Source organism: Cynocephalus volans, chromosome 3 (genome assembly GCF_027409185.1).
Source record: "Cynocephalus volans isolate mCynVol1 chromosome 3, mCynVol1.pri, whole genome shotgun sequence".
Lineage (NCBI taxonomy): Eukaryota > Metazoa > Chordata > Mammalia > Dermoptera > Cynocephalidae > Cynocephalus > Cynocephalus volans.
Window position 1 is genome coordinate 107,609,329 of NC_084462.1, and position 17,317 is coordinate 107,626,645.

Sequence of the window (17,317 nt, forward strand, 5' to 3'; positions counted from 1 at the left end):
ATGATGAAGACATCTGTTCAAGCTTTATTCATGTTCTTGTGGCTGCAGCTGGACTGTGAGTTGAGGGGTTTTGTCAAACAGAGTATATTAGTTGATATTCTTTAGAAGTCCAAGGAGGAGACTAGTTTTATTCAGGTTTCCTCTAGTTACTGAAGAAAAAGATAATTATTCTAGAGAGTCATGACCTGCGAACCCTTCTCTTTCTGACCTTTTTTTCTGCATAGGGGTGATCCGAGGAGAAAATGTGGAGCAGCATCCTTCTGCCCTGAGTGCCCAGGAGGGAGACAGAGCTGTTATCAACTGTACTTATTCAGACAGTGCCTCATCCTACTTTCCTTGGTATAAGCAAGGACTTGGAAAGGGTCCTCAGTTCATTATAGACATTCGCTCAAATATGGACAAAAAGCTAGACCGAAGACTCACCGTTTTATTGAATAAGAAGGACAAACATCTCTCCCTGCACATTGCAGCCACCCAACCTGGAGACTCAGCGGTCTACTTCTGTGCAGCGAGCACACATTGCTTCCCAGGCACCTGCAGCCTGTACCCAAACCTACAGCTGGGGCTGAAGCCCCATCACCTTTCCTCTGGCACAGACCTTCAAGTACAGCATTAGTCATATTGTTTGCTTGCAAGTGGAAACTGACACTAGACATCAAAAGCATATAATGAGAAGGTTATATTCAAGATGATTCAGAAAGAGTTAGACAGTTTTATTGGTTGATTGTTGATTGATTCTTAAAGAGAATTAGTGATGTTTTATTTTGAAGTCCAGGCTTTACAGATGACTTTACATTTGCTGTACATGCTCCCATCCTATAAATAAACCCTTAGAATTAGTATCACAATCTCTATTATAAACGGGATTTTAACTCTTATCTTTCACAAGTTGCATTTGTTATTTTTCCATTTGTAAAACTTTACATGCCAAATATAGAAAATATGCAAAATATAAAAATATGAAGTATTCTATACCTGGGTAATTTATTGCTAATATTTGGTTATTCTCTTTATAAATTATTATTGTAATTAGGATACTAATTTTTTTCACTTGATATTATATCGTGAACTGAGCCTTCTTCATTTCATCAAATTGTCTCCTCTTTTTAATAGTCCCATGGGAGGTTTCTTATGTTACAGTTTTATTTTTATTTTCTTCCTCTCTACATTTGTGGTAAAATTTTACAGCTCTCTCTATGTGCTCTGATCACTTTCTTATTGATAAAATGTCACCTGGATTTTCCTTTGTGATGATATATGTTGTTTGTGTGTTTGAGGGAAATTAGGATAGAAAGATATATGAGAATGTGAGCTTCAAATCAGACATATAAATCTATTCTTCTATTTCAAAAATTTGTTATTCTTGGTTCATATTTACTCTCTCATAGAATATAGAAGGGAGGGTTGTGTGTTTTAATCATTGCTTTATATGCAATATTTAGCACAAGCTTTCTCACAAGAAAAGAATCAGTAGATGTTTGTTAAAGAAAAAAAAGTGCTTCTAGACTTTCAAGATGGCGGTGGCTGCGGCAGTTGGCGCGGAGGAGCTGAGGTGGAAAAGGCGGCCACTGGGCCTCAGGCAGCCGGGAAACTTGTGGACCTTCCTCTTGCCATCTCTTAAAGGAGGACCGCTGCTGCTGGCCGGTCGTGGGGGTGACCGCCACTTTGCCCCCGGCAGGAGAGGCTGCCTCATTTACAGGCAACAGCTTTGAAGTGTGGAGCAGGAAAAGAACTGTTTCTTAGCTGCAGAAGCGAGTCTCTAATCAGGGAACATGGCGCCAGGGCTGCTGCGGATGCAGAAAGGATCCCGGAGGCCGGGGCCGCGCTGAAGGCGGCCAGCTGCCCTATTCAGGATTCGAGGTTTCAGGCCGGCAGTAAAGAAGATTCCTGGGAGCGCCTGAGCCGTGCCGCGACTGAGCAGCCAGAGGCAGCAGTGGCCAAGAACGGGAAAGGCGACAAACCAGAGACAGAGAGTGAGCACCCGACCTGGCACAACCCTGTGAGTGACCCCTGGACCAGTCCTGTGGGCGGCAGATGCCCACCAGGCTCCCGCCTGCATCACCAGGCCACTCACCGCCCCGGGGCTGCCTCCATTTTCCCAGGTCCGGGCAGCTCCGCCCGGCTCGGCCGCCACTGAGCCCTCCCACTTGCTTGGCCGGGCGCGGGGCTTTCCAGAGCCTGCGGACCGGCCTCCCCTCCCACTCCCTCCGTGGTTCTCTGGCGGGCTGGTGGCGTGGGGCATCCCCGGCCAGTGTTGGGAGGGCAAGGAAGTACGGGCAGGCCGACCGTCACTCCACCGCACCCTGGACTCCAGCCCCCAGTAAACTTCCTGTTACTGGGAGGCAGATACCATCTCTGCGACCACCAGTTCAGAAAAAAAGCCTAACCAATTTCTGGTTGGGAATAGTGTGGTAGGAGAGTTCCCAGTTCTGCTTGAACCTGCCGGAGAACTGGCTGCAGGCAGGCACTAGACTCGGTTTATACCAGGGGGATACAAAGGTGAACAAGTCCCGAGAAAGATCTACACAGTGCTACAAAGGCACCCAGAGCGACCGGTCGTCTGTGCCTACCAGAAACCTGGTAGACTTCCTGGGCGAGGCGGTGCCGAGCAGGGTCTTGAAGGCCCAGCTGATAGACGAGGGTTGCAGAAGACACGCCCCAGCCCAACACAGTGCGCAAAGAGTGGGCAGACGTGCGGCCAGGGAGGCGGAGACTTGACAGAAACCACACACCCTGTGGGGTCTCCACTGCAGGATCCAACAGTCTGGGCCAGAGCACACGGAACAGGAAGAAGTCCTGCACAGGAAGTGAAAGCTCAACAGTGATCACACACCCTGTGGTACATGATCCACCAGCCCAGCAGAGTCCAAGCTGACCAGAAAGGTGGCTCCCTGGAGAAGCCCAGGACCCGAGGCAACCACACACACAAGGCACTAGAGGCCAACTGAGCAGACACGGAGGTAGCCATACGAAATTGGCAACCACAGCAACATCCTAGTTATTCATTAGTCTCAAACCAGTGGACTGTGAAAACCCCTGCCACAATGAATAAACATCAAAAAAAAGATACCAGAAATACAAAAAATCAAGAAAGTACACCACCAAAAGTTAATAAATCTCAAACTCTAGATCCTATAGAACAAGAAGCCCTTGAAATGACTGACAAGGAATTTCGAGTGATAATTCTAAGGAAACTGAATGAGATACAAGAAAACACAGCTAGACATCATGATGAAATGAGGAAAACTATACAGGATCTGAAAGAGGAAGTGTACAAGGAAATCAATGTCCTGAAAAAAAATATAACAGAACTTGCTGCACTGAAGAAGTTATTCAGCGAAATAAAAAACACAATGGAGAGTTTAACCAGCAGGCTTGTCGAAGTTGAAGAGAGAACCTCTGAACTTGAAGATGGGATGTTTGAAATAACACAAGCAGACAAAAAGAAAGAAAAAAGAATCAAGGACATTGAAGAAAATCTGAGAGAGATATCAGACAACCTTAAGCGCTCAAATATCCAAGTCATGGGTATTCCAGAAGGGGAGGAAAATGGAGATTCCATTGAAAACATATTCAACAAAATAGTGGCAGAAAACTTCCCAGGTATAGGAAAAGTCACAGATCTTCAGATCCAGAAAGCTCAACGATCTCCAAACGTATTCAACCCAAAAAGGCCTTCTCCAAGACATGTCATAGTCAAATTGGCAAAACTCACAGACAAAGAGAGAATCTTAAAAGCTGCAAGAGAGAAGCGTCAAATCACCTATAAGGGAGCCCCAATCAGGCTAACATCAGACCTTTCATCACAAACCCTAAAAGCTAGAAAGGAATGGGATGATATTTGCAAAATAATAAAAGACAAAGATTGCCAGCCAAGAATGCTTTACCCTGCAAGGCTATCCTTCCGAAATGAAGGGCAAATAGTATATTTCTCAGACAAACAAAAACTGCGGGAGTTCACTACCACATGACCACCCTTACAAGAAATCCTCAAGGGAGTACTGGGTTTGGTTCCTGAAAAATAACTACCACTGCCATAAAAACCCAAGAAAAATCTAAACCCACTAGTATAATAAAAATGGCATTCATGAAGAGAAAACAAGCTAATAAAAACACTATCTACAACCTAAGGAACCAACAAACACAGAAATCAAACAGTAAATCAGAAAGCAAGGAACAAAAGACACCTAAGACAACCAAACAACCAATAAAATGCTAGGAATAAATCAACACCTTTCAATAACAACTCTCAATGTAAAAGGCTTAAATTCCCCAATTAAAAGACACAGACTGGCTGACTGGATCAAAAAGCAGGACCCAACTATATGCTGCCTACAAGAGACCCACCTCACTCATAAAGATTCACACAGACTAAGTGTGAAAGGATGGAAAAAGATTTACCATGCAAACAGAAAAGAAAAACGAGCTGGAGTAGCTATTCTTATATCTGACAAAATAGACTTTAAACTAAAAACCATAAAAAGAGACAATGAGGGACACTACTTAATGATAAAAGGACTGATCCATCAAGAAGACATAACAATCATAAATATGTACGCACCCAATGTTGGAGCAGCCAGATTTATAAAACAAACTCTATTAGACCTAAAGAAGGAAATAGACACTAATACCATAATAGCAGGGGACCTGAACACCCCACTGTCAATATTAGACAGATCATATCGGCAAAGATTCAGTAGAGAAACACAAGATCTAAACAATACTCTAGACCAATTGGAATTGGCAGATATCTACAGAACATTCCACACAACAACCTCAGAATATTCATTCTTCTCAGCAGCACATGGATCATTCTCCAGGATAGATCACATATTAGGTCACAAATCAAGTCTCAATAAATTCAAAAAAATTGGAATTATCCCATGTATCTTCTCAGACCACAATGGATTAAAACTAGAAATTAATAACAAACGAAATTCTGGAAACTATACAAACACATGGAAATTAAGCAACATTCTACTTAATGACATATGGGTCCAAGAAGAAATCAAGCAGGAAATCAAAAAATTTATTGAAACTAATGAAAACAATGATACATCATACCAAAACCTGTGGGATACTGCAAAAGCAGTATTTAGGAGGAAATTTATTGCATTAAACGCTCACTTCAGAAGAATGGAAAGATGGCAAGTGAACAACCTAACACTTCACCTTAAAGAACTAGAAAAACAAGAACAATCCAAACCTAAAGTTAGCAGACGGAAAGAAATCATTAAGATCAGAGCAGAACTGAATGAAATTGAAAACCAAAAAACAATTCAAAAGATCAACAAATCAAAAAGTTGGTTTTTTGACAAGATAAATAAAATTGACAAACCATTAGCATGGCTAACAAAAAAAAAGAAGAGAGAAGACTCAATAACAAAAATTAGAAATGAAAAAGGCGATATTACAACTGATTCATCTGAAATACAAGGAATCATTCGAGACTACTATAAACAACTATATGCCAACAAATTTGAAAATCTGGAGGAAATGGAAAAATTTCTGGACACACAAGCTCCCAAAACTGAACCGTGAAGATGCAGAAAATTTGAACAGACCAATAACAATAAAGGAGAATGAAGCTGTTATCAGAAGGCTCCCAACAAAGAAAAGCCCAGGACCAGATGGATTCACAGCAGAATTTTACCAAACATTCAAAGAGGAATTGACACCAATTCTTTACAAACTATTCCAAAAGATTGAAATGGACGCAAATCTCCCAAACTCATTCTATGAAGCAAACATCATCCTGATACCAAAACCAGGTAAAGATATAACCAAAAAAGAAAACTACAGGCCGATACCCTTGATGAATATAGATGCAAAAATCCTCACTAAAATACTAGCAAACAGAATACAGCAACACATACGAAAAATTATTCATCACGATCAAGTGGGATTCATCCCAGGGATGCAAGGTTGGTTCAACATACGCAAATCAATAAATGTGATACACCATGTTAATAAACTCAAACACAAGGACCATATGATCATCTCTATAGATGCTGAAAAAGCATTTGATAAAGTTCAGCAGTCATTCTTGACAAAGACCCTCTATAAGTTAGGCATAGAGGGAAAGTATCTCAACATAATTAAAGCCATATATGCCAAACCCACTGCCAATATCATCCTGAATGGGCAAAAGCTGAAAGCTTTTCCTTTAAGAACAGGAACTAGACAAGGATGCCCACTCTCACCACTCCTATTCAACATAGTGTTGGAAGTACTAGCCAGAGCAATCAGAGAAGAGAAGGAAATAAAGGGCATCCAGATTGGAAAAGATGAAGTCAAACTGTCCCTGTTTGCAGATGACATGATCCTGTACATCGAACAGCCTAAAACCTCTACAAAAAAACTGCTGGAATTGATAAATGATTTCAGCACAGTAGCAGGATACAAAATCAACACACAAAAATCAGTAGCATTTCTTTTCTCCAATAGTGAACATGCAGAAAGAGAAATCAAGAAAGCCTGCCCATTTACAATAGCCACCAAAAAAATAAAATACTTAGGAAATGAGTTAACCAAGGAGGCGAAAAATCTCTATAAGGAGAACTACAAACCACTGCTGAGAGAAATTAGAGAGGATACAAGAAGATGGAAAGATATCCCATGCTCTTGGATTGGAAGAATCAACATAGTGAAAATGTCCATACTACCCAAAGTGATATACAAATTCAATGCAATCCCCATCAAAATTCCAAAGACATTTTTCTCAGAAATGGAAAAAAACTATCCAGTCATTTATATGGAACAATAAAAGACCATGCATAGCCAAAGCAATGCTGAGCAAAAAAAATAAAGCTGGAGGCATAACACTACCTGACTTTAAGCTATACTACAAAGCTATAATAACCAAAACAGTATGGTACTGGCATAAAAACAGACACACTGACCAATGGAATAGAATAGAGAATCCAGAAATCAACCCACACACTTACTTCCATCTGATCTTTGACAAAGGCACCAAGCCTATTCACTGGGGAAGGGACTGCCTCTTCAGCAAATGGTGCTGGGATAACTGGATATCCATATGCAGGAGAATGAAACTAGATCCATACCTCTCACCGTATACTAAAATCAACTCAAAATGGATTAAGGATTTAAATATACACCCTGAAACAATAAAACTTCTTAAAGAAAACATAGGAGAAACACTTCAGGAAATAAGACTGGACACAGACTTCATGAACACGACCCCAAGAGCACGGGCAACCAAAGGAAAAATAAACAAATGGGATTATATCAAACTAAAAAGCTTCTGCACAGCAAAAGAAACAATTAACAGAGTTAAAAGACAACCAACAGAGTGGGAGAAAATATTTGCAAAATATACATCTGACAAAGGATTAATATCCAGAATATACAAGGAACTCAAACAACTTTACAAGAAGAAAACAAGCAACCCAAGTAAAAAATGGGCAAAACAGCTAAGTAGGCATTTCTCTAAGGAAGATATCCAAATGGCCAACAGACATATGAAAAAATGCTCAACATCACTCAGCATCTGGGAAATGCAAATCAAAACCACACTGAGATACCACCTAACCCCAGTTAGGATAGCTAAAATCCAAAATACTCTGAACGATAAATGCTGGCGAGGTTGCGGAGTAAAAGGAACTCTCATACATTGTTGGTGGGACTGCAAAATGGTGCAGCCTCTATGGAAAATGGTATGGAGGTTCCTCAAACAACTGCAGATAGATCTACCATACGACCCAGCTATCCCACTGTTGGGAATATACTCAGAGGAATAGAAATCATCAAGTCGAAGGTATACCTGTTCCCCAATGTTCATCGCAGCACTCTTTACAATAGCCAAGAGTTGGAACCCGCCCAAAGTCCATCATCAGATGAGTGGATATGGAAAATATGGCACATCTACACAATGGAATACTACTCAGCTATAAAAAAGAATGAAATACTGCCATTTGCAACAACATGGATGGACCTAGAGAGAATTATATTAAGTGAAACAAGTCAGGCACAGAAAGAGAAATACCACGTTCTCACTTATTGGTGGGAGCTAAAAATTAATATATAAATTCACACACACACACACACACACACACACACACACACACACACACACACACACAACTGGAGAGGGGGGGAAGAAGATATAACAACCACAATTACTTGAAGTTGATACGACATGCAAACAGAAAGGACATTGTTGGGCGGGATGGGGGGAGGGAGAAGGGAGGGAGGTTTTGGTGATGGGGAGCAATATTCAGCCACAATGTATATCGACAAAATAAAATTTTTTTTAAAAAAGTGAATTGTGGTATATATTCCAAATTCATATTTAGGATTTGTGATTGAATTAAATTTTTAAATTGATTTGTGAAGAACAAACTTATTCAAGTGCATATTTGATTACTTCAGAATATACTATTTCTTTCCATTTACCTTTGTCTTTCTTGATAAAGCTGTATTGTTTGAATATAATTAGATTCATTCCTAGACATTTAATTTCTATCGTCATTGTTGTACTTAAAATCCTTTTACTGGGGTGTGTGGGAAAATTTATATATATATATATATACACAAATTATATAAATAAGTATATAAGATTTATCTATATTATATTTGTATATTTATCAGCCATCTTAAACTCTTATTAGTGAATTGCAGAAAATTTTTTTATTTAATTGAAATATATTGATTGTGCCTACTTATGGGGTACAGAGTTATATGGGGTACATGTATAATGGGTACTGATCAATTCAGGGTAGTTAGCAAATTCATTGTCACAAAAAATTACCATTTCCTTGTGATGAGAAAAGTTAAGCTTCTCTCTTTTAGTCATTTGACAACATACCATAAATTATTGTTAATTATAGATGCCTAGAACTACTGCACACCAATAAAACATATTTTTCCTATCTAGCTATAATTTTGTGTCCATTAATCAACCTGTCACTATTCCGCCTTCACCCTCCCTTTTTCCTAGCTCTGGTAACCACAGTTCAACTCTCTAATTCTAAAAGTTCAGTTTGTTATTATTACTATTATTTAGCCTCCACGTAGGAGTGAAAACGTGGCATTTCTCTTTCTGTGCCTGGCTTATTTCACTTAACATAATTTTCCCCAAGTTCATCTATGCTGCTGTCAATGGCAGAATTTCATTCTTTTTTATGGCTGAGTAGTATTCTATTTGGATATATATCACATTTTCTTTATCCAATCATCCATTGATGGTCATTTAGGTTGTAAATAGAGCTGCAATAAACATGGGGTTGAACTAGACCCAAGCACATGCTGTCTTCAAGAGACCCATTCTTTTGAATGAGAAATGTAATGTAGTTTAATACTATGAGGGGAAATTAATCATATTTCATAATTAGTTAAGCAACATAAAAAAAGTTGGGTGTTTTAAAGAGCAGAACAGTTGTACTGTATGTGATATAATCAGATTTAATGGCGATCTCAGTGTAAGATGATGATGCTTCCAAAAACTTAGACAAAGCTAAAAATATTTTGAGATGAGGAGAATAAGCTCTGGCTACTGCATTAAGAAATAGGCTATGATTGGCAATGAGCCTTTGTTGTGTACCATGTTGCTGAGTAATATCCTAGGGCATGTCCTTAATGTTAACAAACAAAGAAAGGTTTATCACAATCAGTGATTGTATGATCAACTATCCTAGTGAGGTTTATGGGATCACCAAGGATCTATTCCCTTCTGAGCTGGGTAGACGGAATATAGCAGCTTGTTGTGGCTCATTTGGATTCCAACTGAGGTAATGAAAAAATATAAATTCAAAGGTTTGACAACCTAATGACCAAACTCTGGTATCTAATCTGGCCATATGAACAGAGCTGGGCTGTCAAAGCTAAATAGAGAAGAGAAGGGGAACGTTATGACAGGACTCAATGTCATAGAGAGGGCTTCCTCTTAAACTCTTTAGCAAAGAGAGATTAGTTGTTTTTTTCCCCCCCTTGATGTTTGGTCCCAACATTAACACCTGAACAGACATAGGAAGTGAATAGAAATATTTTTATATCAACGAATAGGTCAAAAGAGCTGCAGTGATTAGTTCAAATGGCTTTGTCTTATCATAAAGTGATTAATTTCTACCTTAGGTGAACAACAACATACACAGGTGAGGATACATGATTATTACACCTTAAGTTATCTCCATAATCCATTACACACAGTATTTTTAAATAAGTGCCAATCTCCCAGTTCCATCACAAGTACAATGGGTAAACTTAGCAGGGGTTCAAATAATCCATTTTCCTTTTAATATATCCATAATTGTTTTCAGATTTAATTGTAAGCAAATTACAAGAGTTGGTAATCCAAAAGGTGATTTGGGTTGGGTCAGACTCTTGGCCAGTACATAGAGAAATCTGACACGACACACATCAACTTGCTATACCAGGAAACCTCTGTTTCCTGTTCTAGGGCAGCAGCAGCAGCACATGGCCCAGTAATTCTTCCCTCATCCTGTCAGGCTCACTTCACAGTGCAGAGCCTGAAATTGAAGAAGAACAGGATATTTCCAACTAGAGGAAGAATCAAACATGTTGCTCTGCAGCCTGCTGAAGGTGGTCATGACTTCGATGTGGCTAGGTAGGGAAGGCCCCAGTGGGAAGGGGACTCCTTGGTGACCCAGGGACTGGTTGTACAGGAAATGTCCTATAGGGATGTTGGAAAGGAGGGGTAGCAAAGTGTTAAAACAGATTTTTTGTGTGTTCCACACCACTTATCTCTAAACTTTTTGATTCTTTTTTCCTTCAGGATCTAGTATTGCCCAGAAGGTAACTCAAGCCCAACCAGCAATGTTGGTGCAGGAGAAGGAGGCTGTGACCCTGGAATGCACGTATGACACCACTGAAAGCAGTTACAGTTTATTCTGGTACAAGCAGCCCAGCAGTGGGGAGATGATTTTCCTTATTCGTCAGGACTCTTATAATCAGCAAAATGCAACAGAAGGTCGCTACTCATTGAATTTCCAGAAGGCAAGGAAATCCATCAGCCTTGTCATCCTGGCTTCAAAATTAGGGGACTCAGCAGTATATTTCTGTGCATTGAGAGAGGCCACAGTGAGAAGACTGTTGGGGAGAGCTATACAAAAACACCTCAGGCATCTGCTTGAGACATTCACCTGCTGTAGGAACCAAGGCAGGCAGGGAACACCATCACAGACAGGAAGTGGCTAGGACTGTGGCAGCACAGGTGTGGTGTTAGAGAGAAAACACTCACTCTTAGAAAATACCTCTCTAGGTTCATAGACCATGTCCAGAGTTATCATTCACCGAAAGCATCCTTATCCTTGGATCTTTGGATTGAAGTTAGATATACAGAATTTTTGACCAAAGATTGAAGAGAAAGAACAGTCACAATGAACAACATGCCATTTGTCCACTAGATTAAGCTGGAAGAATTGGCTAAGGAAGTTCAGAAATATATGAGTGAAAAATCAGTAAAATGAATTGCTGGGTTTTCAGATTAGTTTGTTCAATAAATACCTATTGAGTACATATGTTACATACATTGTTTTAAGGAAGGCCTTGAAATTTCTTTGTATGCTTCCTTTTCAGAAATATATTATGTTGTTTTATAATGTTTAATAAATTAGTTTGATTTAGGTTTGTGGTACTACTCACATTTACTTTCTTAATGTGCCTAGTATGTGACAAACTTTGTGCTAAGAGCCCATTGCATTGTATCTACACTTCTAGCATGGAAGAGCTCAATTTTCATACTGTAGGTTTACCCACCAATCATCAGTCTTATCCATAAAATGATCAATAATTAGTGACTTTCGGATGGACATGTGGGGGATCTCCCTCACAGAGCACAAACTTTTTTGTTTGTATGTAAAGAAGGCATCCTTTTTTCCTAAAAATGAATTAACATTTTTTAATACATTAAATTTCCTTTTTCACTGTTGCCACATGCCTGATTGAGTTCCACCAACCTATTTGCTTAATTCTAAGCCAAACTCAGAAGGCAGTTTTAAGTGAGTTTCATTACTGTTAGAATAATCATTTCTTACCAGTAGTCTTTTAAAAAATTTTTTTGGTAATTTTGCACATTTAATTCTGTCCCATTTTCCTCATGTTCAGTATTCCTCCATTAAAACAAGCAAAACAAAAAATGTGTTTAAAACTCAGAATTTCACGTTGGAATGCATTAAATGAGTATATCATCATGTAGAATATCAACTTGTTTTCTTGTTTTTTTATTCAGTAAAGTGCTATTTTTCTTAATTCATAAAGAACGTTTTATGTCCCTCAATTATATTTTGATGTTTCTCACCTTTATCTTTAAATACATTTTTATGTATGTATTCATAAACATTCACCTGTGTGTATACATTTTAAATTAAATTTTCTTTTTGTATTAATTTATACTTGTATTTAAAGTACAAAGAAAAGCTATTTTAAAAATCCCTTTGGTTATATAACTAAGACTTTGAAAGTACAGATAATTTGCAGTGTATTCATATTATCGAGACCATCAAATTTTATTTTATGGAGCTAGCCTACACTTAATGCAACACCTAAAAAGATAGCACAATAAAAAATTTACCCTAGAACAGACATGCAAATATCTAAAGTAAGAAATTAAAAATCAGGAGGTAATGTATTATCAGAACAATGCTGCTTGTTTTTTATTTTAAATTTATTTATATATCCACTTATTCAAAAAGTTACGGAGTGCCTACTGTGTGACAAACTTTGTATTAAGAGCCCATTCCATTTAATAGCCTTATTAAAACCCCTAGCACGAGAGAGCTCAATTTCTGTACTATAGATTTACCTGACCCATACCAGTCTTAGCTGTAAAATGATCAATAATTACTGGCTTTTAGAGGGACATTGTGAAGGGACAAAGCATAAATTCTTTTTCTATGCTCTAATTCTTCACCTCTGCTCCAAAAGCATTTAATGCCATCAATGTGGATCATTTTTCACACATTTAGGTCTGCTATGCTCAATCAGTTTTTCACAATCCAAAATCTTCATTCTCTGGCTGGCCAGTTAACTTGGTTGGTTAGGGAGTAGTGTTAATAACACCAAGGTCCAGGGTTCGATTCCTGTACAGAACAGCCACTACAAACAAACAAACAAACAAACAAAAACCCACAAAGAAACAAACAAATACAAAAGCTTCATTCTCTCCAATTTCCTCCTTCTACCTCTAGCCCTATTTTCTCATGCACTAAAACTTGAATAGCAACAATTTGTTGATACGTAATCTTGTAACTTTCTCTTATATTTGCATTTGGAAAGCAGGTGTGCAGACTAGAAATATTAAAGGGAAGCATCTTTAAAAAAATTTTAAAGTTATTTTTAATTGTGGAAAATACACATACAGTATAATTTACCACCTTAACCATTTTCTGAAGGGACAACCTCTCCCTTTTGTTTCCTACACTCTTCCCTTTAAAAACCTGAGGCTCTTGAGTTTCTGAGACAGTTTGCAACCAAAATTGTCTCCCAGCTTGTGCTTCCTGATAATAAAGCTTCCAAACCTTGCATCAACATCAGACTCTTGAGTCCTTTACTCCAGGTGAAGAAGCAGCCATTGTTGATTGCCAGTTACACATCCACTTGTGCCTTGGAAAGTGATCCTGAGACTCAAGTGCCAGTTGCTACTGTAGTTTGCAAGGCTCTGAGCCCCAAAACCTAAATCTATAGTCAATCTGAGCACTTGTGTTCTGCATCCAGTGCCACTGTGGCTGCCTGTGAGCTGTGTCAGACCCAACACCAAGAGGGATCCCCTCAGCTAAGACTCAGCACTGTGAAGAAGGTGAGAACAGGTAGATCTCCAAAGCTTTTGTTCTAATAAACTACACACCCACCTTCACTGCCACAAACGCCTGCAGCATGAACAATGAAGTCATTACTGACACTGATCACAACTGAATAAATGGCAGGGGGACTACACCACTACACCCACATTGAACCGGAGCCACTGAATCCTGCCCAACCAACACACTCAGGCCAATCTCCAAGTGGAAGTCCTTCCTTACAAAAGCCATCCTGTAATGTTTGGAAGAAGTGACTGCACCACCAGATGCACAGATATCAACACAAGGACACACAAGATACATAAAACAGCAAGGAAACATGACACCACAAAAGGAAAAGGAACACCCAAATTCTCCAGTAACTGACCCAAAGAACTGGAAATTGATGGATTACCTGAAAATAAATTCAAAATAACATTATAAGGAAATTCAGTGATATGTGAGAATATACAAATAGATAATTCAATGAAATTAGAAAAACAATTCAGGATATAAATGAGATAGATATTATTAAAAAAAGAGAAATCTTGGAGCTAAAAAATCCAATCAATGAAATAAAATACACAATGGGAGCTTTAACAGTAGAAGAACTCTGTGAACTTGAAAATAGGTTTTCTGAAATGCCTCAGAGAAAATGAAAAATAAAAGAATGAAAAAGAGTGAAGGCAGTCTACAGAACTTGTGGGATAACATTAAGTGAACAAATATTTACATTATGGGAGTTTTAGAAGGAGAAGAGACAAAGAATGTTACAGGAATCTTATTTAATGAAATAACTGCTGAGAAAACTTTCTGAATCTTGGGAGGCATGTGGACATCCAGATCTGTAAAGCTCAAAGGTACAGAAAGAGATTCAACCAAAGGGGTTCTCTCCAATAAACACTATAATCAAACTGTCAAAAATAAAACAAAAAGGGGGGAAATTTTTTAAAAATTCCTTTATAATTTTTTAATTGACCTATGATAAGTATACATACATACATACATACATATATATATATATATATATATATAGAGAGAGAGAGAGAGAGAGAGAGAGAACACAATGTGATATTTGGGTACATTTTTACAGTGTGCAATGATCATATCAGGACATTTGGCATATTGATCAGCTAAAAGATTTTTCACCTCATTGTGTTGGAAGCATTCAACATCCTCTCAACTAGCTATTTGAAGTTAATACAATAATTTGTTGTTGATTGTAGTCTCTCAATATTGCTATAGAACATATAGATCTTATTCTTCCTATCTCTCTGAAACTTTATATCCATTGATCACCCTATACTCTCTCTCTACTTGCTAATCTCTATTCACCACTATTCTACTCTCTATCTCTATGAGATTAACTTTTTTAGCTTCCACATATGAGTGAGAACAGGTGTTTTTTCTCTTTCTGTGCTTGGCTTATTTCACTTAACATAATTTTCTCCAAGCTCATCCACATTGCTGCAAATGGCAGAAATTCATTCTTTTTAATGGTGGAGTAGTAGTCCATTATGTACATATACCACATTATATTTATCCAGTCATCTGCTAGGGAACATTTAGATGTGTTCTAATCTTGGCTATTGCAAATAGAGCCATGAAAAACATGGGAGTGCAATATCCCTTTGATAGGCTGATTTCCATTCCTTTGGATACATACCAAGTAGTGAGATTGCTGAACTGTATGGTAGTTCTATCTGTAGTTTTTGAGAATTCTTCATACTATTTTTATAGTGATATAGAGCTAAGGCTAGGATCTAGAGCTCACAGACCCTTCAAGCCCATTCACAAACCCTTCACATGCAGGTCTATGAGCTAGGTAACTGGAAAAAAGGTACTTGGAGCCTTGAATGAAGAAAGAGGAGCCTTTGTTCAGCACACACTACACTATGAGCCAAGCAGTCCACAGAAAAACTCTGAAACTCAACTGCTATTGGCAAAGTCCAAAGAAAAACCTGAGCAGCTTCCAACAGAGTAAACATGTTCTATTTTTAGACACAAGCTCTTCCTGACAGCTCTGCTTCACAAACTGAAGAACACACAATAGCAATTAGCTAAAAAGATACATGGGTGTACATGCACACTAACTCCACCCACACAACTTGTTTACAAAGAAATGTGCTGCTCAACCCCCAACCAGACCTGAGCTGAGGGAGCCTAACTAAATTATGCTATTTTCACCACAAGTGACTAGACTAATTTACATTCCCACCAACAATGCATGAGAGTTCCCCTTTCTCTGCATTCTTGCCAGCATTTGTTATTTTCTGTCTTTTTGATAATAGCCATTCTAACTGGAGTGAGATGATATCTCATTCAAAGAGAGAATTTTAAAAACATCAAGAGAAAAGTTTCAAGTCACATGTAAGAGAATCCTTATCAGACTACCAGTGAATTTCTCAGCAGAAACCTTGTAGGCCATAAGAGAATAGGAAAATGTATTCAAAGTGCTGAAAGAAAAAAACCCTGCCACCCAAGAATAGTATAACCAGCAAAGCTGTTCTTCAGAAATGAAAAAGTAAAGTCTTTCTCAGATAAGCAAAAACTGAGGAAATTCATTACCACTAGATCTGCCTTGCAAGAGATGCTTGAGGGAATTCTTCAAGCAGAAACAAAACAATGATAATTATTACCATGGATACACATAGAAGCATAAAACTCACTGACAGAGATAAATACATAATCAAAATCACAATATATTCCTATAAAGTAATGGTGTGTAAATCAACATATCTCTAGTATGAATGTTAAAAGTCAGACAGAAAATTAGTGAGGAAATACTGGTTGTGAATTGAACTTTTGACAAAATGGACCCAACAGACATATGCAAATTTAAGAAGTTTGGAATTATATCCAGTCTCATTTAAGACTGCAATGGTATGAAACTAGAAATAAATAACAGGAGGTAGCTTGGGGAAAATAAATTAAACAACATGCTCCTGAGCAATCAATGGGTCAAAATAGAAATCAAAAGGCAAATTAAAAAATATCTTGAGCAAAGTAACAATGAAAACACAACATACTAAAACCTATGTGTGGGGAAAATAGGATAATTTAGTCAGGCTCCCTCAGCTCAGGTCTGGTTGGGAGTCAGCAGCACATTTCTTGTAAACAAGTTGTGTGGGTGGAGCTAGTGTGCATGTGCACCAATGTGTATCTTCTTAGTTTTGTAGCTATTGTGTGTTCTGCAGTTTGTGAAGCAGGCTGGCAGCAGAGAGCTTGCGTCTAACTATAGAGCATGTTTACTCTGCTGGCAGCTGCTTAGTTTCAGTTTTACTTTGGACCTTGCCAATAGCAGTTGAGTTTCTGAGTTTCTCTGTGTGACTGCTTTGCTCTTAGTGTTGCATGTGCTGAATAAATACTATTTCTTCTTCAAAGAAGAATGCTCCAAGGAACTTTTGCCAGTTACCTAGCTCATAGACCTGCTCGTGAAGAGTTTATGAATGGGCTCGAGGGGTCTGTGAGCTCCAGACCCTAGCTCTAGCTCTACAATTGGCATCATTGGCAGGATTACACCAGAATTGGCATAGTCAGTGCAGTATTCTGAGCAGGTA

General features: G+C 38.5%; 2 gene segments (V, D, J or C); both read left to right on the forward strand.

The window, feature by feature from the left end:
* Positions 1-10,525, forward strand: LOC134372693 (T cell receptor alpha variable 13-1-like). The segment is given in 3 exon segments: positions 1-55; positions 225-604; positions 10,421-10,525. Coding segments are annotated over 3 exon segments (540 nt in total).
* A 14-nt stretch (positions 10,526-10,539) lies between these two features.
* LOC134372694 (T cell receptor alpha variable 14/delta variable 4-like) lies at positions 10,540-13,657 on the forward strand. The segment is given in 3 exon segments: positions 10,540-10,588; positions 10,757-11,061; positions 13,469-13,657. Coding segments are annotated over 3 exon segments (543 nt in total).
* The last annotated feature ends 3,660 nt before the right edge of the window (positions 13,658-17,317 follow it).